The sequence below is a fragment of the Mauremys reevesii genome, linkage group 15 (genome assembly GCF_016161935.1).
Source record: "Mauremys reevesii isolate NIE-2019 linkage group 15, ASM1616193v1, whole genome shotgun sequence".
Taxonomy (NCBI): Eukaryota; Metazoa; Chordata; order Testudines; family Geoemydidae; genus Mauremys; species Mauremys reevesii.
This window is the reverse complement of record NC_052637.1, coordinates 6,711,247-6,736,518: the sequence shown is the minus strand read 5'-3', so window position 1 is coordinate 6,736,518 and position 25,272 is coordinate 6,711,247. Positions and strand designations below refer to the sequence as shown.

Here is a 25,272-nt window from a genome sequence, read left to right as displayed (position 1 = left end):
GAGAAGCTCGGCCCCTTGGCCCTCACACTCAGAATGTGGAATGAACAGACCCAAACCCCACTCACTGAGTGCACTGGGGGTTTGTTGCTCCCACACAGCAGGGGAGGGAGCGGGTTTGGCTCACTCTGCCCTCTGTGTAGCCAGCGCTGTGCCCAGGCTGTGAGCTGGCTGTGGTCCTTAACACGCCAGGTGTGACCTGCCAGGCAGAAAGTGGCCAGGGACATGGTGGCTGATGTCGTCGTCATGCTGCTTGCTACAGTGTCACTCTGCCCATTTGCTCTCCAGGCCTGTTGGTTGTGGGCTCCACCCCCTTCCGACCCAGTCCTGTCACCCCAATGATAGAATAATCTGCTCCCAGGGAGAGTTCCCTCAAATTCCTCCCGACCCCAGTCAGTGTTTGGTTTGTGCCCTGAAGCAGGAGGGGGTTTCTCTCCCTTCCAGAATGCTTGTGATTTTTGAGTTATCACAGCTCTGGATATTTGCATTTCTCAATCAGTGCCTGGGCCTTTCTGAATCCTTTGTCCATTTGGGGTTTTTCTTTGCTTGTCCGTTTTGTTTTAACCCTACTCAGTGTAAAACTGCATGTTCTCATTAGCCATATAAATGTCCTTTAGTTTTATTTCTGTGCTATCTTGTGGCAAGGAGGTCCACAGGCTAATTATGCATCATGTAAACAATAGTATTTCCTCTTATAGTTTGAAATTTGCTACCTCTCAATTTAGTTGAGAATCCTCTTGTTCTAGTAGTAGGGGGGAAGGTTGGGCTGAGAACCCAATTTCTCTCTCTCACTCACTGTTTTCTATTTCTCTGTCATGTCTCCTATCTAAACTAAAATGTCCCACCTCTTTCAGTCACTTTTAATATGGCTGTGCCTTCAGGGCTCTAATCATTATTATTGCCTGTCTCAGTAACATCCTTTCTGAGATAGGGCAACCAGTACAGGTGAGGGTGTGTACAAGTATGATTTTCTGTCCTGTTCTTTGTGCATCCTGATACTTCATTCTTTAAATACCGCTGCACATTGAGCAGAGCTCTTCACAGAGGGGTCCACAGTGATGCCCAGGTGTCACGGAGTGTGGGGGAGTCAGGGCCCTGCACCCCTGGGCTCCCTGCGATTCACCAGGACTCTCAGCCAGCCAGTAAAGCAGAAGGTTTATTTAGACAACAGGAACACAGTCCAACACAGGTCTTGCAGGCACAGATAACAGGATCCCCCCTGTTAGGTCCATCTTGGGGTCCCAGGAGCCCCGCAGCCCCCATTGGGGATCAGAGCCCTGTCTCTGATTCCCTTCTTTTCCCCAGCCAGCTCCAGTCTGCCCAACCACCTCCGGCCCCTCCTCTCTGCTCAGCTTCTTTCCTGGGCCAGGAGGTCACCTGACCCCTTTGTCTCCAACACCTTCAGCCAGCACCTTTGCAGGGAGGGGCCCGGGCCATCAGTTGCTAGGAGACAGAGTGTCAGTCATTCGGCTGCATGGCCTTTTGCTTTGCTAGATACTTAAGATCTGCACACAGCACCCCAGTAAGAACAGTCCCACTTCGTCACACCAGGTCTTTTTCCTGAGTATTTTAAAGCCAATAACCTGCATGCGCAGGTCTGATTATTCTCGTAAGGTGCGTTACCTCACATTCATCAACACTGAATTTCATCGGCCATCCGGTTGTCCAAGCTTGGTGCCTCTGAAATAACTCAGACTTCTTTGGTAACCTAAATCATTGTGTGTTAGCTGCACATTTTGCCACTTTAGGGTTTATCTTTTGTTCCAAGTCACTGATAAGTAGACCAGGGGCTCTTTGAGAGCCCCTGGTGACTCATTTCTCTTTGTTTTATTTTTAGACAAACTCCAGGCTGAGCTCAGTAAGTTCCATTCCCCCCAGTATCACCCTGTGTGACATTGTCTCCTGCTCAGTGTGTCTGTGTTCAGGGGCGTTCTCACCCCACTGTCTGTGTTTGGTTGCAGGGTGGAGACGCGCCCAGATCTACTCAGGTACTGTACATACTACTGGTGTTTTATCCATGGTGACACCCACCTCCCCCTGGGAGCTCTCTGCTCCTTTCCCTGCACAGAGCATTTTCCTATGACATTCAATAGGCTGGACACTGCAATGTCACTGGGGTGGATGGAAAGGGGCAGACAAAACCCAGGTTTATTGCAGAGCAGGGACATGTCCCCTTTGGGAAAGGGCTGATTAGTGAGGGAATGCTGCCCCCTGGTGTCACCTTTGCAGGGGGTACCTGGGCTCTGCAGGATGGACATTCTTATCTGTCCATCATTTGCACTGAACTGCTCAGCTCTCTCCTCCCAGCAGCAGAGTTTCTATGCTCAGACCGGGTTTTAGCCCACAATTTCCTTCTAGCGTAATAGGCCCAGACAGGAGCTGTTCAGTGTCCCCCTGGATCTGGGGGGAGGAAGGCCCTGTCCCCACTGCAAGGTGCAGACAGGTTTTTATAACCAGCTTGTGATGCTCCCCTGACCCACTTGCAACAAATTGTGCCCACGCGGCAACTTTTCTGCCTCAAAGCCATGGCTGAGGGGTGTGTGTGTGTTTGTACCCAGCCTGCAGCCTGACTGTGTGTGTGCCCTGGTGCAGGCTGGGAGAGTCTGGGCAGCTCCAGCAGGTATCAGAGAGCCCAGGGGCCATGCACACACATTGCAGCACCACTGGCCCAGGGGTCCATGCACTCCAGGGTATCCTACTGCACAGAGCTGGGAGGGAGGGGGGCACCCAGGGCAGTTACACAAACACCACTGGGCATCCTGTTAGGGTCGCCACCTCTGAGATGCAACAAGACAGGAAATCTGCCTGCTTCATGTACACCCCCTGTCCCCTCACCCGGGCACTGTCTCCCCATCCGAATCCTGGGACAGGGCACCAGCTCCCAGAGGCTCTTGCTCCTGGACTGCCCCAAGTACCAACCTCACCCAGCAGGACATGGCACCAGATCTACCCCACTGCCCCCAGCGGTGACCTCCACAGCTGGTACCTGCACAGTGGTGACTGGGCCCTGCTGGCCTTGAGCTCCTGATCTCATTCACTGTTTCAAGCTGCCCCATCTGCAGCTCCCAGACACTCTGCACCCAGAGCTCCCTTTGCATAGGCACCACCACCCCACAGCTCCCCCGCTACAGCCACTGACACACCTGGGACTTGTCACGTCCTGGGCAGACTCAGATTTCCTAGGAGAGTGACATGAACAAAGGGACAGTTCTGGGAAAACCAGGACAGGTCGGGTTGCCAACTTTCTAATCTCCCAAAACCAAACTTTGGTTCCTTAACATCCCACCACTTGTCTGTGAAAGCCTTATATTTTGCTTGAGTCCGTTCAACTGTTTTTTCTCACATCATCCTTGGTAGGGGCCTCAGGTCATGCCTTAACAATCCAGCAATGTTCAGTTTAGTATTCATCTGTTTCCCATGTAGTAACTCTGCGGGTGATCTTTGCATTGTGGCATGTCCTGTAGCCCAGAATGCTTGCAAGAAATCGGTAGTGAAGGGTATCCACAATTGCCCTTCCAGTTCAGCCGTTTGCAAACTCTCTTTCAAACTTCTGTTAAACCGTTCGATTTCCGCATTGGCTTGAGAGTAACATAGGGGTGACCTTCTGTGTAAAATGTTCCTCTCTGCTAGAAAAATTTCAAACTCCAGAGAAGTAAATTGGTGGCCACTTCCAGGAGCTGCACGGACCTAGGGAGGCAGGGAGTCTGCCTTAGCCCCGGGCCCCCGCTGTGCCACTAACCAGACTTTTAATGTCCCAGTCGGTGGTGCCAACTGGAGCCGCCAGGACAGTGGGGGGCTCACACGGCTGCTGTGATGTCCTAGTACCCTCAATACACAGAGCTCCAGCAGCCGGGGTGTAAACCCTAATCGTACCCCCTGCACTGAACTCACTGACACTACCCCAAGATTCCTCTCCTCCCGGGGCTGGGGGGTGAGTAAGGGGCACTGGAAGAGGGGGGCCTGGGGCCATGGCCCCATCACTTTTACCAATGGGAGGGCTGTTCCCTCCCACTTTTTACCAGCTGTAAGGGTGAGCGAGGATGGGGGAGGGGGCCGAGAGGAGAGACCAGGGGGTCAGGGTGTTGGGGAAGAGGTGGGGTGAAGGCAGGGGCTCAGGAAGGAGGGGCAGTGAGAGAGCGAGGGTTCAGGGGTGCGGGGACAGGAGCTCAGGGAGAATGGCTGGCACGAGTGGGTGACCCCTCTACTTTTAGGGAGCTTCCATCACTCCTGGGGAGAGCACCATCCCAGATCCTGATCCACGGGCACATCTGTGTATTTGCCGGGTGCACAGAGCTCTCTGTGTGGAGACACTTTCACGCTCACCTAGGAACCTGTGCTGGGAGGCCCCACTGCCCAGGAGGCTGAGGGCTCTCGCTCCCCTGCCTGTGGGGTGAAGGGAGGGGCCCTGGGGCTGCTGTTCCCCATCCCAGGAAGGGGGTGAAGGGGACCTGGACACAGACAATGTCCCCTCTTGCACTGTGAGGGGCAGACCTGGCTCCTCCCTGGGCTTCAGAGCCTGAGCTCCAGCCAGAACCTGAAAATCTATGTGGCTACTTTTAGTGCCAAAGAGGGAGCCCTGCGAGCCTGAATCTGTCCACCCTGTTCCAAGACTCGCTTCTGCAGGCTGTGTAGAAGGACCCAAAGTGTCTCCAGAGTCTGGGTGTGAAAGTTCCCAGCGTGTGTGTCCCAGGGCTGGTTAATGGGAGCGAAGGGGGTGGCTGGCGCAGTCGTTAGATGGAGACACCTGAGCTCCTGGGGCTCTGAGACGGTCTCTGTGACTGTTATCCGCTCTGGGGGATGCCCAGGTGCAGCTGCAGAGGGTCTGTGCCGCTAGCATCGTCCATGAGACAAATGGCTCTGGGCAGAGAGTTCAGGCTGGAGCCGAGTCTCCATTTTCAGCCTGATTTGTGGGGGTGAGATCAGGGGCCCAGGAGGCATTTGTCTGCAAAGGGCAAATTAACCAGCAGCTCTGGAGTGTTTCATAGCTGATGTCCTGAGCCCGGCCTGCCTGTAACTGCGTTTCTGGGGATGTTGACAGTCTCTCATTGCAAGTCACTGGTATTGGGGCTCCTAAGTTGCTCAGACAGGTTTGCAGTGGAGGTGGGTGAAATGTTTTGGACAAATAGTTTATCTGCTGCAAAATTATATTTCGGGTCAACAGAAACTATTCGTGAATCCATGTCGGGTTTGCTGACTAGTTTCAATTAAGAGAAAAAGGTGCCGCCGCTTCCCTTGTAGCCTTTAGCCCAGTGGCTGGGCCCTCAGCTGGGAGCCCCAGGTTCAATCCCCCGTGTGATGCCATGAGAGCTCGAACCGCTGGGCTCCAGGTGTCTGATGACGTCCCCCTGTGTCTAAACACTGCCATGGGCACTGGGCCAGAGCGTGGGAGTGAGAATGACTCTGCAGCCCAGTGGGTCAGGCCCCGACCTGGGAGCCCAGAGTCCAGCTCCTCTGCTCCAGTGACCCTGTAATTATTGATCCATAACCTCAGTGAGGGGAGGGGTTACGGCCCCTGGCACAGCAGTGTCTCAGCCATGTCTGCCGGGGTTTCATTGCACTGATGTAGCTGCACCGGTGCAAACCCCTAGTGCAGATGCGCTGCGCAGGTGTGAACTGGGACTGGTCCCCGGTGCAGCTTCTCCCAGATGGAGGGGGCAGTAAATGGGGAAATGCCCCCTCCCCTCCCCACTGCCCTGGCCTCATTAGCAACAGCGTATTAGTACACATTTATTACTCCTCGCCCCGAATCTTCCACTGTAATGCCCCCCAAGTGAGCCCAATGCAGACAACTGCCCCCGTGGGGGTGGGGCTCGGCCCGGTGAGGGGAGGGCCTGGCTGTGGGCTTTCCCTGGCTGGAAGGTGGGGCCCGTGGGGCCTGCCAGCATGGAGAGTCCCAGCTGCTCCCCCTGGGGCAGGTCTGCACCCCCAGAGTGTGTGGGGACAGCACCGACCTGCTCTGAGCGAGAAACCAACCACAAATGGCCCCAAAGCAACAGAGATTCCCTGGGGCCTGCCTCTCCCTCCCCCCTCTCTGGCTCCTGCCCCTCCCTTACCCTTCCCCCACCCCTGTGAGGGACCCTGGACCCTGCGTCTATTCTGACCCCTCACCAACATCCCTCCCGCTCTTCTCACTCCCTTTCTGCTCCCCTGGGGCCCTGCCCCTCTACTCCCACTTTGCCTCCCTGGCACATGCCCCTGCTCTCCACCCATCTCTGCCCCACTGGAACAGCCCCTCCCTTCTCCCCCTGCCCTCCTGGCATCTGCCCCTCTCCCCAAACATCCTCTGCACCCTGGAGCCCTCCCATCACTTCACACCCCCGCTATGTCCTGGCGTCCACCTCTCCCCTTTCCCTCCTCTGTGCCATGTCTCCCACCCCTCCCCTCCCCCTCCTCTGCTGTCCTGACTTTCGCCCTTCTTACTCCCCTCAGCCCTCCTGACACCTGCCCCTCTCCCCACCCTCTCTGACCCCTGGTACCCGCCCCTTCCCTCGTCCCCCTGTGCCCACCCATCCTCTAGCCCCATTTTGACCTCTGGCACCTGCCTCTCCCCAATCCCCTCTCCTAGCACCTCCCTCTGCCCACCTGCCCTGCCTCTCACCCCTCTCTGCCCCCTGGTGCTTCTCCCTCCCCTCCTCTGCCCTCCCTGTGCCTGCCCTTCTGCTCAACCCCCTCAATCCCCTGGCACCTGCCCTTTCCCTTCCCCTGCACCCTCCTGCCGCCTGCCCCTCCCCTCCTCCTGCCCCCCAACACCTGACCCTCCCCTTGGCCCCTTCCTTCCTGGTGCCCATCCCCTCACCACCCTCTGCCCCACTGACCCTGCTCTCCTCTCGCCCCCCTGCCACCATCGCCCATGCCACCTTCTCTTTGTCACACCTGACCCTCCCCTCCCCCTCTGGCTCCGTGACACCTGCACCCCTCAGCACCGCTCCAGTCCCCTGGTGCCAGCTCCTCCTCTGCCCCATGTCCCAGCTCTACCCTGGCCTCATCTGCCTCCCTGGTGCCTGCTGTTTCCTTTGCCCACTCTGCCTGCCTGGTGCAAGTCCCTTCCCTCACCCCCCTTTGGGACCCCTGGTCTCAGCCCTTCCCCTCACCTCAGCACTGCCCCACCCCTCCCCTCCCTTCATCCTCCCTCTGCCCCCCTTGTGCACACATCTCCCTGCACCCCTTCTGCTCACCTGCTCCTTCACCCCCATTCTGCCCCTTTTTCACCAATGCCTGTTCATTCGCTCCCCCGCCATGGTTCCCCCTCCCCCACTCCTCCTCATCTCACCCCCTGGCACCTGTCCTTCCCCTTGATTTCCCCTGCCCCATTGGAGCTCCCCCCATTCCCTCACACCCCTCTGCCCCCTGGTGCCTGCCCCTTCCCTTGCTTCCCTGTGCTCCCTGGGGTCCATCCCCTTCTGCCCTGGTGCCCACCCCCCCTCACCCGCTGCAGCCCCCTGGAACCCGCCCTTCACCCCCTCTGCCCTCTGGTGCCTGCCCCATCCCTTGCCCCCACAGCCTCCTGGGGTCTGTCCCCTTCGTCTCCCATGGAGCCCACCCCTCCCCACCCCTGCAGCCCCTGGAACCTGCCCTTCCCTTCACACCCCTGTCCTCCTGGTGCCCCTCCTTCCCTTATCACCCCATAGCCCTTGTGCCTGCCCCACTCCATGTCCCTCCCTCCACCCCTGCTCCTGTCACCTCCCCTCCCTTTCCTCTCCCAACATCATTCTGTCACCTCCTCCCCGCCTCCACTGACACCTTCCCACCCCTCCCCCGCTACTCATGCCCTTTCCCCTCATTGTCTCCTCACAGGCAGAGGGGCCCTGACTCCCCTCAGGCAACAACCCTCCTCTCCCGCCCCCGCCGCCCCAGTGATTAACCGGTTTGCAGGTTAGTTTCCCTTTGATCCCAGTGTCCAGCCCCTGCCCCCGGCCCTGACTCTGTGACTCTCTCCCCAGTGGATGTGACTCTGGATCCAGACACGGCTCATCCCAAACTCGTCCTGTCTGAGGATCGGAAACGTGTGAGACTCGGAGACACATGCCAGGATCTGCCCAACAACCCTGAGAGATTTGATCCTTGTATCTCCGTCCTGGGCGCTGAGGGGTTCGCGGGCGGGAGGCGTTACTGGGAGGTGGAGGTGGGAGACAAGACAGGCTGGGTACTGGGGATTTGTAGGGAATCTGTGAGCAGGAAGGGGTTGGTCACACTCTCACCTGGGAATGGATACTGGGCCGTGTGGCTGAGGGATGGGGGATACAAGGCCCTCACCTCCCCCACGACACCCCTCCCCGTGAGCGTCAGGCCCAGCCGGGTGGGGATTTTCCTGGACTATGAGGCGGGCGAGGTCTCGTTTTACAATGTGACTGACAGGTCCCATCTCTTCACTTTCACTGGCACCTTCTCCGGGAAGCTCCGCTCTTATTTCAGTCCCTATCTCAACACTGGGGGTACAAACGCGGCTCCCCTGATAATCTGCCCGGTCCCAGCTCAGGCCGGAGGGAATCTCGGTCCCTGACAGTGACCCCGCGGCACAGACTGGCCCCTCCCAGCCCTGCTGCTCTTCCCACCCCCAGTGGTGGGGGCCAGTTACTGCAGCAACTGGACTTTCTGTGCTGACCGGACGCTTCCAGTTTCCCTTTTCAACTGGAGGTTCCAGTCGGAAACCAGACACTTGGTAACCCCCAGCCCCCACCTTTCCCGTCCCCTGCCCCAGGGGTAGCAGATGGTGGGGGATGGGGTCATTCACTCCTGTCAGAATTTCTACCGCTGTGAAATCTCAATGTAAAATATGAAAGAAAAAATATTATTTTAATTTAGAAAATATTATTGTAACAAGGTGTAAATACAAAGAATATTTTAATTTATATTTCAACAGAATTTCAAACTCAAGCATCTAAACACGTTTTTAGAACTAGAATTTTTTACATTTACATTCAAATCTATAGTGAAGTTTAACTTCTCTAAATAACATCATTTGTATTTCAACTGTGGAATTTCAAGAAATCCGAAATATTTATCTTAACAAAATAAACTATTAAATTGTAAGGCTGGGTTGTTCAGTTACAATGTACTTGTGTCATAAGCATCAAAACTACATACATGTGCAGCTGCTCTCTCTCCCCCTCTCCTTTATTGTCTTAACTGGTTCTCTCTGGAAGTTAGAGCACATACACCCACCTCTTGCACTACACCTTTGACAATTAATAGGTTAAAAATGATAGAATTAATTAAGCAATATATCTAAGTTAACTCACACAAGAATATATAATGTTCTTTGAACTTCTGTCAGCATTAATTCATGTGTTTTTTAACTTGCTAGCTACATATCATTGGTAATCAAGATATGACCCTTCCTTTCTTTTTCTCAAATCAGTTAACAAAGCACAGTCCCCAACCTCAAATGCTCTCTTCCTATCGATAGAAATCTCTTCTACAATCTCCATTTTTTAGTTTATTTCTTTAGAAATATTATTTGCAGGCAATGTATTGTCAGTGTCCACTGTTGATTGCAATGTACTGCCAGGCTCTTCATGTTCTTGGTTATAAGGACACAACAAATGTAGTTTGATAAAGAAATAGAGAAGGGGTTGTGTTACTTTACTGAATCTTCACAAATTAACTTAACTGTACTAAACACACTGGCACTTAATGACACATAATATTAAATTTGGTGAAACTTGGGAAAGCTTTCTTCTCAGCCATAAATCAGTTGAAAAGGTGATACTTTTGTTGTCACGTGAGGTTTAGAGTTCAAAGAATAGAAAGTTGCTCCAGGAAATTCATCACAATTCCTCTGCATTCTGTCCACCCACTTCTGGAATTCTCTGTAAAAATAGTGACCGATTGGTCTAATTCCTTGAAATTAGCCATTGAACCTAATTTCTTGAAGATCTAGCTGAGCAGAGTCTGAGGGGAGGCACGTCACATGGCATTGCTAGGACTCCTTTTTGTTTTAAACATGATGCGTTATGAACATTCTCAAAGTAATAATTCAGTTTTGAAGATTTATTCACAATATGCCATTCATGGCAGTGTGCCCTAAACTTGTTGATTATTTGAAAATAAATACCCTAAAATTATCTTGTGATGGATTCATTTGTGGCTTTTATCCCATCTGCTGGTGTCTAGGTGGCATGGGCTGCTGAAGCTATGTGTTTTTCCTAGTTTTTAACACAGGGAAATATTAATAAAAAATTAGATAATTTTTCCCTAAAATTTCCTTCAGAAATCTCTGCGTTCCTTTCCCTATTTCTCACTGACTTATGTGTAATTACTGTGATTTCTTATCCAATTTTATTGTGTTATTACATAGGAAAATATGTTGGCAAATAGGTTAATATACAACATGGTTTTTACTATCTGACAAGACACAATAATGTGTTGTCACTCACAATTTACAGCATGAAGTCTCATGAAGAGATTGCAGGCAATGTTCATTTTTAAATTTCTAACTCTGAATGGGCTCCCCCATCAGTTCCTGCAACCCCTGGTTGGCAGAGCTCTGTGTGAATGAAGCAGCAGGCAGTCTGCCAGGGAATCTCCACCAAGTGTCTTTATGACTTTTTATGGTGCATCACAACATAGCAGCAGTTACAAGGAGCCCCCTTCCTGCTCCAATTGACAATTTTATACTGCTGCTTTCTTCTCAGCACTGAACTAGTGAACTCATCAGGCTCCCTACAGGTGCAAGTGATCCCCTCTGCCCTTCCAAACCCAAACTACTCAGTCCCTCCTACTCTAACTGCACCCGGTGCCCTGGGCGCTTTCAGTGACCAGGGTGCTGGCTTCCAAAGGGTTTAATTTGTAGTTGCTAACAGCCCCAGTCACACGGCCATGACTGTGTAATTGACCATATAGTGAAAATGTAAACTGTTACCTCATGATTCAATTCAGAACCAATATCTGCCAGTATCTGCTCTGGACAGCCATGTTGATATATAATTTCACATGTCGTTTTCTCCCCCTCATGTGCTGTCAAAGTTCTAAGTGGAAATTGTTCTACCTCTTTTGAAAAATCATCTGTAGCTGTCAGTACACACTGGTATCACTTCTGTGGTACTGGATATAGTCCGATTAAATTTGCTCTCAGCAGTTCCCAGGGTTTAACAACCTGTGTGCAAGAACACAGGCTAGAGTTATCATTTGGATCTTTCCTATGACATTTTATTATAATCCCATTTATAGTAAGCAAAGTAAATGTTATAATGTGGTTTCTATAATAGTTGATGTCTCCACACAGTCAGAATCTAACTTTTGGTGTTTTTGAGACATAAATAAATACAGGCCAAACTTCCGCAACTGAAAACTTGCATAAATATGCTGTCACTGTGCCAGCACAGCGGGCAATAGAAGTTGTTGCTGCACTGTGTTAGAGCTGATTAGAGGCTTTATTGTGCAGCAATAATAAATACAGATAATGATAAACAATTAGCTTAGCTAATGTTTAAAAAAACTTCAGATGTATTTAACATGGGGAAAGATGCACAGTGTTTGATTTAATGGGAAGCCATCTGCTCAGGTCCACTTCATTGCAGGAGTTGTAAAGTTAAGTCCAATCCAAGCAGGACATTTGCCTGGCATGAGATCCTGTATGAACTTCTGCAAAGCATATGACACAGACAGCAGGGTGACCAGAACCTTCTATAACTCCCTGGTTTCTCTGCTGTCTTTCCAATGAAACCAGAGAATGTTACCCAGAGCACTCAAAGGTCTCCTTAGAGATCTAAGAGAGACTCAAACCAAGCAGTGGAAAAACAAACTGCCTGATGGAACCAGCACAAAATTGAAAGGGCCTCAAATGCCACAGCTCTGGACAGTTTCTTGTCCCTGAAGAAGTCAACCCTATTTTAATCTACAGTCTGTGCACTAAGAATTTCTGACTTACCCAGCAAGGCAGAAATAGACCCCAGGTCTCCTGATTCTTAGTTCAGTGCCATAATCATGAGACCCTTCTGACTCCCCTGGAACATGGTTTCTTTACAAACTCCATGCTGGACCAAGGGGCAGTCCCTCCAGACGTGTCCCATCTCCCAGCAGAGGTAGCACTGGGCCTCTCCTGTGGAATAATGCACCTGGCAGTGGGCTCAATTGTAGGGGACGAGGAAGAACCCCTCGAGCGCCTCTCCATCACACGCCGCCGGCAGCAGTTGAAGCTGCACCTGCCGGCGGAATGAGAGGATGTGATGGAGGGTGGGGTCTTTGCAGCCCAATGGAAGAGGGCTGATAACAGAGATTGGTCGCCCCAGGGCAGAAAGCACAGGCAGCAGGGAAGCATTGGGCAGGAAGGGAGGGACGGAGGTCAGAACTAACTGGACACTCAGGTCTTCCAACGGCTCCAGGAGGCCAAACACCCCCCCACCGCCAGGCCCTTCACCACCTCCTGAGTAGCGGCCTCCGATGCTAGGCAGAAGCCGACCTTTCCGTACATTTTGGAGGCCACCTCGATGGCAATGGGCCCCACTACCCTCACCAACGCCCGCATGTAGGTCTCCACATGGGGTGAGGTGGGCACCAGGCGGCAACGGACGCTGTGCTTCCTGGTCAAGGTGGGGAAGGGGCCCCGGCTGCTATAGATGGTAGCAGAGGCGGTGGTCGGAGATGATGTAGTGGCAGGTGGAGGGGTTGCCTCCACCTGGGCGTATGCCCTGGGGGTTGGGGGAGGGGCATCTGCAGAGCTGGTAGAAGGAGCAGCGGGGAGGGACGGTGCGGCCCTAGAACGTGTGTATAACACAGGCCCTAGAATGTCACCGAGTGCTTCCTCCAGAAAACCTATGACATGACTGAGCCAGAGCACATCTTCTGGAAAGACATCTCCATGCATTAGAGCCAGCCGGTAAGAAAAAATCTTTCTTCTGCAGTGACGTGAAGTTAAAGAACATGGAGAAGAAGCAAACCTCTACTCGGGTTGTTATCGGAGCTGAAGGAGAGAGGCCAGGATAAACACGGCTGGGGCCCAGGACTGACTATCAGCAGATCTGCCATTTTCTATTCCTGGCTTTTTGACCATGAGCTAATCTCTTTGCTTCTGTGTGCCTCAGTTTCCACAACTATAACATGAAGCTAATCAAGGTTCTGTTTTTTCTCTCTCCTATTTTGCAAGGCGGGAAACTTAGATACATTTGGGGCCTGTCTACACTACCGATCTAGAGTGTCTTTGTAAGCTGATTACCCCCAGTTCTCGTTCAGAACCTATGGATAACACAAGCTCCTAAGTTTGTTCTGTGCTTAGCCCCTATGGAACAGCTGGGCTGGGCGGCCTTTTCTCGCTGTGCTGTGCAGAGCAGGTTCTGGGCACTAGGGATATGAAGAGGCTCTCAAGGACTAATTCTTGAAAATAAATATCAATGAACTGTAACACAATATAAAATCACTGCCGCTAACATTGGTGGGTGATAAAATACTAGCAGAGTGGTAATTAATGCTGAGGACAGGGCAGTAACACAGAGCAATTGGATTCCTTGATAAGCTGGACCCATTCAAAAAAATGTTTGAAAAGAATCAAGTGAAAGGTCCTATGCCTAGCAGCAAAGCATGCAGGCCACACCTACAGCATGGGGACGTGTACCCAGGAAAGCACTAACTGTGAAGAGGATTTAGGGGCCATGCTGGGCAAGCCATTCAACATGAGCACCCAGTGTGATGCTGTGGAGACCAGGGCTAAGGCCATCATTAGATGTAGGAAAAGAGCAGTGAGTAGCATAGGGAAGTGACACACCATCAGTAAGACTGATCCTGGAATACTGCATCCAGTTTTGGCGTCCACCTTCGAAAAAGATTTTGAAATATTGGAGATGGGGCAGCAAAAAGCAATGAAATGTTTTGCGGGCTGAAGAATAATGCCTGCTAGTGAGCTACTGAAAGAGCTCAGCCTGTTTAGATTATCAAAAAGATCAGGAGCAGCTCCAACATCCAGTGTGGCTGGACAGGGGCAGGACATCAGCCATGCAGGGGAGGGGTGGGTGTGGCAGTGACATCACAAGGGCCTTTGGCAGGACCTCAGCCTATTGGACAAAGGTGGTGGGGAGGCGATGATCTCACAGAGAGATCTTGATAACATCCAGGCAGGACAGGAGTGCAGGACAGGGGCAGCCTTGGAGATCCCTGTGGCTTTGCTTCAGCACATCTCCTTCTCGAGGTCTCTCCTTGAGGACTGAGAGAGAATTCACTTTCACGTACGTGAGCGCAAGGAGGAGCCTCTTTTCTCCTTTTCTTTTCTTGATTTTGCTAGACAACAGACGTTCCTGTATAGAAGGTAAGAGCCTCCATGAGGTTTGGAGCCTGTTCAAGCTGATCTATCTGGGGCCGGCTGATTTTTAGGAAAGGAAAACACTAGATTGTGGGGGCAGCATTTTATTTCTGACCTAGGACTTTGTCCCTTAGAATTACTGGGGACATTGGGGTTTCTCCTTTTTGTTTTCCCTTTTCCTGTCTCTCCCTCTTTTCTCTTCTTCTCTTGCATCTTTGTCCTTTTCCCCTGCTCTCCTTTCACCACCAGGACCTGTCTGTGCATGTGGAGTGATAGGCAGTGGGCTTTGCACTCCAACTCTCATTGCGGGAGACCCTCTCAAAGACATGTGGCTGGAATAGTGCTCTAAGAGTGACTCCCTCTGGTGGTGACCTGGGACATCCGGTGAGAACTCTCAGCTTTCTGATTCTCAGGGTATGTCTACACTACGGGATTATTCCGATTTTACAGAAACTGGTTTTTTAAAACAGATTGTATAAAGTCGAGTGCACGCGGCCACACTAAGCACATTAATTCGGCGGTGTGCATCCATGTACCGAGGCTAGTGTCGATTTCCAGAGCGTTGCACTGTGGGTGGCTATCCCATAGCTATCCCATAGTTCCCGCAGTCTCCCCCACCCATTGGAATGCTGGGTTGAGATCCCAGTGCCTGATGGGGCAAAAAACATTGTCGCGGGTGGTTCTAGGTACAGCCTTATCCCTCCCTCCGTGCAAGTTGCAGACAACCGTTTCGCGCCTTTTTCCCTGGGTGAACTGTGCAGACGCCATAGCACGGCAAGCCTGGACCCTTCTCAGCTCAAGATGGCAATCATGGACATTGTAAACATCTCGCGCATTCTCGTGCAGTCTATGCTGAACCGGGACCTGCAAAACCAGGCGAGGTGGAGGCGGCTACAGCAGCGTGGCGACGAGAGTGATGAGGACATGGACACAGAATTCTCTCAAACCATGGGCCCCTGCACTTTGGAGATCATGCTGGTAATGGGGCAGGTTCTAGCCATTGAATGCCAATTTTGGGCCCGGGAAACAAGCACAGACTGGTGGGACCGCATAGTGTTGCAGGTGTGGGACAATTCCCAGTGGCTGCGAAACTTTCGCATGCATAATGGCACTTTCATGGAACTTTGTGACTTGCTTTCCCCTGCCCTGAAATGCCAGAATACCAAGATGAGAGCAGCCCTCGCAGTTGAGAAGTGAGTGGCGATAGCCCTATGGGAGCTTGCAACGCTGGACAGCTACCGGTCAGTCGGGAATCAATTTGGAGTGGGCAAATCTACTGTGGGGGGCTGCTGTGATGCAAGTAGCCAAAGCAATCATTAAGCTGCTGCTACGAAAGGTTGTGACTCTGGGAAATATACAGGTCATAGTGGATGGCTTTGCTGCAATGGGATTCCCTAACTGTGGTGTGGTGGGATGATAGATGGAACCCATATCCCTATCTTGGCACCGTAGCACCAGGGCACCCACTACATAAACCGCAAGGGGTATTTTTCCATGGTGCTGCAAGCACTGGTGGATCACAAGGGACGTTTCACCAACATCCACGTGGGATGGCCGGGAAGGGTTCATGACGCTCGCATCTTCAGGAACACTACTCTGTTTAAATGGCTGCAGCAAGGGAATTACTTCCCAGACCACAAATTAACAGTTGGGGATGTTGAAATGCCTGTAGTTATCCTGGGGGACCCAGCCTACCCCTTGATGCCATGGCTCATAAAGCCATACACAGGCAGCCTGGACAGTAGTCAGGAATTGTTCAACTACAGGCTGAGCAAGTGCAGAATGGTGGTAGAATGTGCATTTGGATGTTTAAAGGGACGCTGCCGCACATTACTGACTCGCTCAGACCTTAGCCAAACCAATGTCCCCATTGTTATTGCTGCTTGCTGTGTGCTCCACAATCTCTGTGAGAGTAAGGGGGAGACCTTTATGGTGGGGCGGGAGGCTGAGGCAAATTACGCACAGCCAGACACCAGGGCGATTAGAAGAGCACACCAGGAAGCGGTGTGTATCAGAGAAGCTTTGAAAACCAGTTTCATCACGGGCCAGGGTACAGTGTGACTGTTGTGTTTGTTTCTCCTTGATGAAACCCCTCTCCCCCTTGATTGACTCATTCTCTGTAAGCCACCCACCCTCCCCCTTCGATTACCACTTGCTTCCTAAGGAAATAAAATCACTCTCATTTAAAAATCATGTATTCTTTATTAATTAAGTATAAAAAGAGGGCGAGAACTGACAAGGTAGCCGGGGTGGGGTTTGGGAGGAGGATAGGAGGGAAGGAAAAGGCCACTCAACATTTTTCAAAATAATGACAGCCTTTTCATTGGGCTGTCCACTGGTGTGGAATGGGCAGGTGCACGGAGCCTCCCCCCACGCATTCTTAGTTGTCTGGTGGGTGAGGAGGCTAAGGAACATGGTGAGAGGGGAGAGCAGTTATACAGGGGTTCCAGCGGCACTCTGTGATCCTGCTGCCATTCCTGAACCTCCACCAGACACCGAAGCATGTCCGTTTTATCACGCAGCAGCCCCAGAGTTGCATCCCGACACCTCAGATCTTCCTGCCGCCACCTCTCCTCTCCTCACGTTCGTCCCTCCTATCCTCACGTTGGTCCCTCCTGTCCTCACGGTCACTGGCATCTTTCCTGTACTTTGATACCATGTCCTTCCACTTATTCAGATGAGCTCTTTCATTGCAGGTCACTTCCATGATTTCCAAGAACATTTCGTCTCGCATCTTTTTTTTCCACCGCCTTATCTGAGATAGCCTTTGGGATGGAGGAGGGAGACTTGAAAAATTTGCTGCTTCAGGAAGGAGGGAAAAAAGGGAGAGAAGTATTTAAAAAGATACATTTTACAGAACAATGGTTATACTCTTTCACGGTGAACAACACTATTCACCTTACATAGCACATGTGATCTCACTACAAGGTCGCATTTTGCATCTTAATATTGAGTGCCAGCAGCTTTGGTGTTAGAGATCACAGACACAGGTCCGGGCAGCAGAATTCGGCTTGCATGTGGCCCTGGTAAGCCATTGTCTTTCGGCTTCTGCAGCCTTCATATATCCACAGCCCTCCTTTCCCAAATAGCAAGGAAAGCCCTTTGAGTGCTGCTTCTTTCCTGTTAATGTGCAGCACCAGACCCGCCCCCATCCAGTTCTCTGGGATGATCGCTTTACCCCTCCCCCCACCGCGTTGCTGGTATCATGGAAGATCGCTGCTAGCCACCCTCCCCACCACCGCATGGCTGGTAGCAGGGAAGATCCCAGCTAGCCAAACGTGAAAAAGCTCAGCGCCAATCACCCCACCCCGCCCCGCTTGGCTAAATGCAGGGAAGGATTTCTTTTAAGACACAGGCAAACAGCCCAACCATCTCTGTCCCCTTAATTAAATTCCTGAATTTCAACCAGGTTACCATGAACAATATCACTCTCCTGAGGATAACACAGCGAGATAAAGAATGGATGTTGCTTGAATGCCAGCAAACACTGGGACCATATGGAGCTAGGCTTTGTCATGCAATGATACCAGATTACTTGCTACATGCATGGCGTGGTCAAGTGTCCTACCATGGTGGATGGAACAAGGCTGCCCTGCCCAGACACCTTCTGCAAAGGCTTTTGGAGTACCTCCAGGAGAGCTTTATGGAGATGTCCTTGGAGGATTTCCACTCCATCCCCAGACATGTTAACAGACTTTTCCAGTAACTTTACTGGCCGCGAATGCATCCCAAGTCCTCAGGGCAAATTAATCATTAAAAAACGCTTGCTTTTAAACCATGTTTTATATATACAAAGGTACATTCACCAGAGGTCCCTTCCATGGCTTCATTGTCTGGGATAGTGGCTTGGGAGGGCTGGGAGGGTAATTCCGTCAGGGTGATAAAAAGCTCCTGGCTGTTGGGGAGAACGGAGTGCTGTGTGCTCTCTGCAAGCTCGTCCTCCTCTTCCTCCTCCTCCATCTTCCCCGTCCGCAGATTCCTCAGGCATGGCTGAGGTTACCCCCACCTCGGAATCCATGGCCAGGGGTGGGGTAATGGTGGAGGCCCCCCCTAGAATTGCATGTAGCTCAGCATACAAGCGGCATGTTTGCGGCCCTGCCCTGGACCTTGCATTTGCTTCTTTGGTTTTCCGGTAGGCTTGTCTGAGCTCCTTAACTTTCACCCGGCACTGTACTGAGTGCCTGGTGTGGCCTTTCTCCATCATGGCCTTGGAGATTTTTTCAAATGTTTTTTTCATTTCATCTTTTGAAATGGAGTCCTGTTAGCACGGAATCCTCTCCCCATACAGCGATCAGATCCAGTACCTCCCGTGCAGTCCATACTGGAGCTCTTTTTGATACTCAGGAGACTGCATTGTTACCTGTGCTGATGAGCTCTGCGTGATCACCTGTGCTGGCGAGCTCTCCACGCTGGCCAAACAGGAAATGAAATTCAAAAGTTTGCGGGGCTTTTCCTGTCTACCTGGCCAGTGCATTCAAGTTCAGATGGCTTTCCAGAGCGGTCACAATGGTGCACTGTGGGATACCGCCCGGAGGCCATCGAATTGTGGCCACACTAACCCTAATCCGACATGGCAATACCGATTTGAGCTCTACTCCCCTAGTCGGGGAGGAGTACAGAAATCGGTTTTAAGAGCCCTTTATATTGATATAAAGGGCTTCGTTGTGTGGGCGGGTATAGGGTTAAATCGGTTTAACGCTGCTAAATTCAGTATAAACACGTAATGTAGACCAGTCCTCAGAGTCTCAACGCTGATTGGGCGAGCATGGGGCTATTGTGAGGGAAGAGACTCAGGTTACTCGCTTTTAAGACCAAGGAAATAAGCCATAACCAAACATGTGCTTGATTGCTCTTGCCGCTTTTCTCCATTCATTGTCTTTGAGGAATTCATGATTCTCTCTCTAAGGGGCTAGTTCGTCTAAAATACTTACTGAATAATTAGGTTTTAATAAAACCATATGCAAACCCATACTTCCACTCACAAAGGAGTCAGGCGGCACCCTACAGAATGGGGGACAGTCCGCTGGAAAGCAGTGACCCTGAAAAGGATTTCGGGGCCATAGTGGATGAGATGCTCAACATAACCTGTCCATGGGAAACTGTGGTAAAAAAAGTTAAAGCCATTCTTGGATGGCTAGAGTAGCGAGTATGGAAAGGGAAGTGATCCAGCATTGGGGAGACTGATATTGGAATGTTGAATCCAGTTCTTGTGTCCACATTTTGAATATTATGTTAAAAAAATTGGAGAGGGTACAGAAAAGATTCATAATTGAGTGATGGGGATGATGCCTTGTAATGAGACATTGAAAAAGCTCAATCTGTTTAGTATGTACAAAAGAAGAATGAGAGGTGAGTTGCTTGACTTCATGGAGAGAAAACGTTGAGTATAAAAGGGCTTTTATCTAGCAGAGAAAGGCATGACAAGACCCCATGGATGGAAGCAGAAATCAGAAAAAGTATAATGACAATCAGACCCAGATTTGTAAGAGGGTGATTCATCATTGGAATAAACTACCAAGAGAAATGATGGTTTCCCCATCTCTTGAGATCTTCTAATAAAGACTAGATGCCTTTCTGGAAAATGTTTTAGTAAAAGAAAAACCCAGCTCTTCTGACATACACGAGGCCTTAGGATACACAGAGGAATCAAATGCTCTAATGGTTCCTTCTGGCCATAAAGTCTACTAACTTATGAAAACCTGATTGCGGCCTGGGAAAGAGCCTCTCGTGTTCTACTGTGTAGTCGGTGTCATCCCACAATGAAGAGTCATTGAGTGGGGTGATCCAGGGAAAGCAGCTCAAACATCCAGTGTGGCTGGACAGGGGCAGGACATCAGCACTGCAGGGGAGGGGTGGGTGTGGCAGTGACATCATAAGGGCCTTTGGCAGGACCTCAGCCTATTGGACAAAGGTGGTGGGGAGGCGATGATCTCACAGAGAGATCTTGACATCAGCCAGGCAAGACAGGGGTGCAGGACAGGGGCAACCTTGGAGATCCCTGTGGCTTTGCTTCAGTATGTCTCCTTCTCGAGGTCTCTCCTTGAGGACTGAGAGAGAATTCACTTTCACGTACATGAGCGCAAGGAGGACCCTCTTTGGATTTTTCTCCTTTTCTTTCATGATTTTGCAAGAAAACAGATGTCCTTGTACAGAAGGTAGGAGCATCCAAGAGATTTGGAACCTGTTCAGTCTGAGCCATCAGGTGCCGGCTGAATTCTAGGAAGCATTGTATTCCCAACGTAGGACTTGTCCCTTGGAATCACTGGGGACATTGGGGTTTCTCCGTTTTGTTTTCCCTTTTCCTCTGTCCCTCCTACCTTTCTCTTCTTGCTTCCTTTGTCCTTTTCCTCTGCTCTCCTCCCACCACCAGGAGCTCTGTGTGTGCAGTGAGGGCCAGGGGGGTTGTGGGAGGCCCTCACAGAGAGGTGAGACTGGAATAGTGCTCCGAGAGTGATCCCCTCGGTGGTGACCTGCGCCATTCTCTGGGCTATTTGATGAGAACCCTTAGCCTTCCACCCCTCAAAGTCTTAACCTTGATTGGCTGAGGAGGGGGCTATTGACAGGGAGAAAACACTGGTCTTTGTCGCTCTCTTTTATGACCAAGCAAATAAGTCACAACCAGTGATATGTTTGACCAATGTTGATGCTGCTCTGCATTCATTGTCTCAGAGCAGTTCACGATCCTCTCTAACATTCCAGTTCTTCTAAAATACTTGCTGAATAATTACTATGAACAATTGTTGGTCTGTAGCTCATTTGAGAGCAACTCTGCTACTGACTGGCTGCATCAGCTAAGACAAGTCACTGCTCCTTTCTCAGCCTTAGTTTCTCCTTCTGTCAAGTACGAATAACAATCCTCTCCCACGTACCTCGAGATGGGTGGATGATGGGGATCCATTGAAGAGTGTCACTAGTAGCAGTGCAGAATAGGAGGTGTCCTATCACATTGAGCCATATCAGATTATGACATAATATTCTATTTGATTGGTATTTTATTCTTTTGAAATTGTTAAGAGCAGCAACTACTTAGCTCAGACTGAAGCATCTCATCTAATTTTCTAGACCACAGTGTCTCCTCTTAGTGTACGATGAGACAGTTTAATGCACTGTGACAATCAGGAGATGCTCTTGTTTTGCAAACAAATATTTTTGCAGAGAATTTTCATCCTACTTGTTATGATTTCAAGAAACAAAGTGGTTTAGTCTGAATGGATTTTCTGACAGAAAAGGGTTTCCATGAAAATTTTCACCCCTTTTTTCCTAGGCTCTATCTCTGCCTCCGTGAGGGTTGTTGTCTGTTAGTTAGAACAGGAGTCAGGACTGTTGGCTTCTCTTTCTGGCTCTGTTACCGCTTTGCTGTGTGACACCTTGGGTAGGTGCAATGGGAATAGGGTCAATTCTCTAACTCCAGGCAGCAGTGAGCCTGGGTGAGGAGGGAGGCTCAAGCTGTCTGCGAAGAAGAAAGGGATGTTTCCAAGTGTTGAATGTCAGGAATTCTAAACTTTGCTAAAATGGCTGGTGGAGAGAAACAAGAAATAGTTGGGGCCAAACTTGAACCATTGTCTTTTTTAAAGCCCATTCGGGGATGTGAGTCCCAGAGAGCCATAGAGAGGGTGAGCAAATTGCCCAGTCCCACAGATCAATAGGCAGCAATGGAAGCAGGAGTGATGCTCCCTCTCAAAGGCAGGGGGACCGGACATTAGGGCCTGGTTGCAATTGCCAGCTGTGGGAGGGAGTGTGCAGCAGTGGTTAGTGAAGGGGTCCATCCATGGCTCTGACACTCGGTGGGACCCTGAGCCGATAGCTGTGGCCCGTTTCCCATCAGTAGGGTTGGGGTCCCATCGCTACAGCCCGGGGGGTTGGGAGGCTCCAGGAAGGTGTGTAAAGTGCTGGGATGTCAGGATCCTGGAGCCGCTGTCACCTCCGCTCTAGGGCAGTGTTCTGCACCCCGCTGCTACTGGCTGACTTTCTCCATCCCCTGGCAATAAGACAGACTCTTGTTTTCACAGCCAGTCGATTGCCCTAGTGTCATCACCCTGCCTGTTGGCTGGGCAGGGTAACTCCTCAGGTCACCACCCTCTCCAGCCTTGGGCTTGGAGAGTGAGGAGGAGGGCGAGGGACGACCCTGAACATCTGACATCCATCATACCATAATCTAGAGCAAGTGAATGGCATTAGGGTTCCTCGGTGGCTTCCCTTGTCTGTCTGGAGAGAGGCAGAAAGAGGGGGAGAGAACATCTCCAAAGGGGGATTTCATTTGCAAACAGCCCCCAAAAGCCCCTCACTCTGAAACTGGGCAGGGGCTTCTCCAGAGCCGTCTCCAGTATGTTTGGAAAGATTCCAGCAATGGGGCTCCCAGCCCTTCCCTTGTGGGATACTGTTCCCCAGGCTGAAAGTCTCTGAGCTGGGCCAGACCCTGTGAGCTGCTGAGCATGGAAATCAATGGGGAATGAGGAGGGCCCTGGTCTTCCTGTGCCTAGGGTCTTTGTGACTTTGAGGTGGGGAATGGTTTCCCTGGAGAACTCCGGACTCCTGGGTCCTGTTCTTTCCGTAGCCTGGGCGGGGGAGTGTGGCCTGGGATGACAGGAGGGAGCTGCTTGTCCAGAGTAACTGAAGGTCTTTGGGACTGACCCCTTTGCTCTAAAAGGATGAGACTTCCTGGCTACTGCAGCAGCAATTAGGAGGGGGAACATTGGGGGCAGATCGTGCAATGAACTCCTGCCAGTGTGTGTAGCTTGCACTCCCTGCACTCCTGTGGGGGGAGAAGGGGCTGCTCTGGCTGGAGCAGGGCTGAGGAGGGACTGAAAAGGCCCATGAGTGAAAGGCTGCCTTGAGCCCAGCCTCACACCTGCTCCCCGCTCGGTTCCAGGATGGCCGGGCTCCTGAGGATGTTCGGGAAGAAGGCTCTGCAGGTGGCCCCAGAGCCTGAGGGAAGCAGCTGCCATCTTCCCGAGGGGCAGAGCCACCTCTCCGTCCCCGCTGGCGGGGAAGCAGCTCCCGTCCAGGCCAGAAGGGGAAGTGCCCAGCCTTCTGGTGAACAAACCCAGCTCCCGGCGCAGGCGCCGAGCTGGGAGAGGCCCCGACCAGGCCCAGATGGAGCTGGCTCAGGATGCGGTTTCGCAGACAGGACCCAGCCCAGGAGGGGCGCCGGGCAGGGAGGCTCTGGGGCTTGTTGTGTGGGCAGCAGAGGCCCCAGGAGCCCAGCCCTCATTCCCACCAGGAGGCATCGCCCTGCCCGGTCAGTGAGGACCTTCCAGCGCTCTCAGGCCAGGAGGTGGAAGATCCCTGTCCCAGCACCAGCAGCTCAGCATGGGACAGCAGCAGCGTCTGGGACTCTGGCAGCAGCGATGCCGATGGACGCTGCTGCTTTGTTCCAGGTGAGGAGCCAGGCTGGGCTCAGGGAGGGGTGAGGACGGGGATGTGAACACCCTGGGCCCAGACACTCTCCCAGGGATATTGCGGCGGGCGGGGGGTCCCCAGCCCAGGTGTCTGGCCTGAGCCACGTGAACCCCACTGACACCAGCAGCAGTCACACAGCTGCCCCTGCAGCAAGGGGAACTGGGGGTGGGGGCATCAAGAGCTGCTGACACTTTGGTCCTTGGTGATCCTGGGCTGGGGGAGTCAGCACCTCCCATGGAGTCCTGGACAGTGGAGGGGGGGGCTCTCTGCTATGGGCTTCTGAAGCTGTTGGGGGCTGAAGGCAGCCCTGAGAGGGAGGTGTGGGGCCCGATCTGCCCTGGGTGCCTGCGGTGGGAAGGGGGGTTCTTTAATCCTGCTCTCCCCACCACGCCCCTTTCCTGCCCCCAAGTGGCAGCAGGCATCACCCTGTTCCCTTCTCTCCCTGGTGCAGGGACCCCCAGGGATTCAGAGGAGGAGGAAGGGGTGGACATGTCCACAGATGAATCTGCTCTCAAGGTCATCAGAGAGCAGCTCCAGTGCAGAGAAAAGGTACAAATAAATGTTCCCCACCTGGGTTGGAACCAAGATTGTCCTGTCCCTTCCCAGCATCCCCACCCCCTGCCGAGGGGCCTGTTCCTGATGATCCACAACCCCTAATGGGGCCCTTTTACATCCATGATGTGGGACCCCCAAGATGGGGGTGTTTGTCCCACAACAGCCAAGGTCTCCCCCCGCACAGGCACTGTCCCAGTTCCTGATCCTGCTTGTGTAGGAGTCGTGGGGGATTTGGACACTAGGCAGGTCCCCACAATCCCCCATTGAGGCCTGAGCCCTGGAGCTGGTGTGGGTGGGGCAGAAAGGTCCCTAGCTCACAGGTTCTCTCTCGCTATCCCCCACTCCTGGTGGGTACAGGATGAGGGGCAGCAGCTCAGGTTCCTGCAGGCCATCTACCCCGCTTGTCTTGCTGCACAGGACAGAGGGCAGGACACGCTGGAGCTACGCTGCTGCAAGACGGCTGTGGTGGAGAGGATTGTGGTGAGTGAGACACATCCTACGGAAGCTGGAGGGAGGAGAGAGACATGGGATTGGCCAGGGCATCGCCGGGCTAATGGGTGGGGGCTGGGTGGTGTGGGAGGGAGCAGCAGAGGGCAGGGATTGCTGGGGCTGAACCCTGGGGGGAAGAGAAGGGAGAATTGTGAGACTGGGCAGTGGGGGAATTGTGGGGCTGGAGGGCAGCTGAGCCTGGGGGACAAGGAATCACATGGTCCCAGCTCAGTAGTTGGGATGGTGCTGAATGGGGGCACTTTTGACAGGGAGGAGGAAAGAAGGGGATTGGGACTGAGCTGGGCAAGAATCTGGAAGGAGACAAGTTTGATGGGCAGGAAGAAATGGGAGGAGCAGGAGGTAGTGGGGGATCCTGCTGGCCATGTGGGGCACTGGCTGTGTAATCTCCTCATTGGGAGGTGTCAGTAGGGCCCGAATCTCTCACCCTCCTTTGTCTCCTTCGCGTCTCACAGGAGCTCATTGAGGAGCTTCCTAAAGACTCTCCACCCAGCGCCATCCTCACCAACTCCCTGGCTGCAGTGGGCAACCTCAGGTACCGAGACAGCCCCCCCGCTGGCTCCCCTAACCCCAGCGCTGCTCAG

General features: G+C 52.2%; 2 protein-coding genes across 5 annotated transcripts in view; both read left to right on the top strand.

Moving 5' to 3' along the window:
• Nucleotides 1-8,885, top strand: part of LOC120383897 (butyrophilin subfamily 1 member A1-like) — a 40,924-nt gene extending 32,039 nt beyond the window's left edge. For all 4 annotated transcript variants that reach the window (XM_039502216.1, XM_039502215.1, XM_039502213.1 and 1 more), the window contains exons 10-12: nt 1,835-1,855; nt 1,959-1,985; nt 7,938-8,885. In XM_039502216.1, the coding sequence (XP_039358150.1) occupies nt 1,835-1,855; nt 1,959-1,985; nt 7,938-8,497 (608 nt within the window). In that variant the 3' untranslated portion in view covers nt 8,498-8,885. The remainder of the gene's footprint in view (nt 1-1,834; nt 1,856-1,958; nt 1,986-7,937) is intronic.
• LOC120383979 (butyrophilin subfamily 1 member A1-like) overlaps nt 1-25,272 on the top strand; it is a 275,840-nt gene that overhangs the window by 149,928 nt on the left and 100,640 nt on the right. The window lies entirely within an intron of this gene.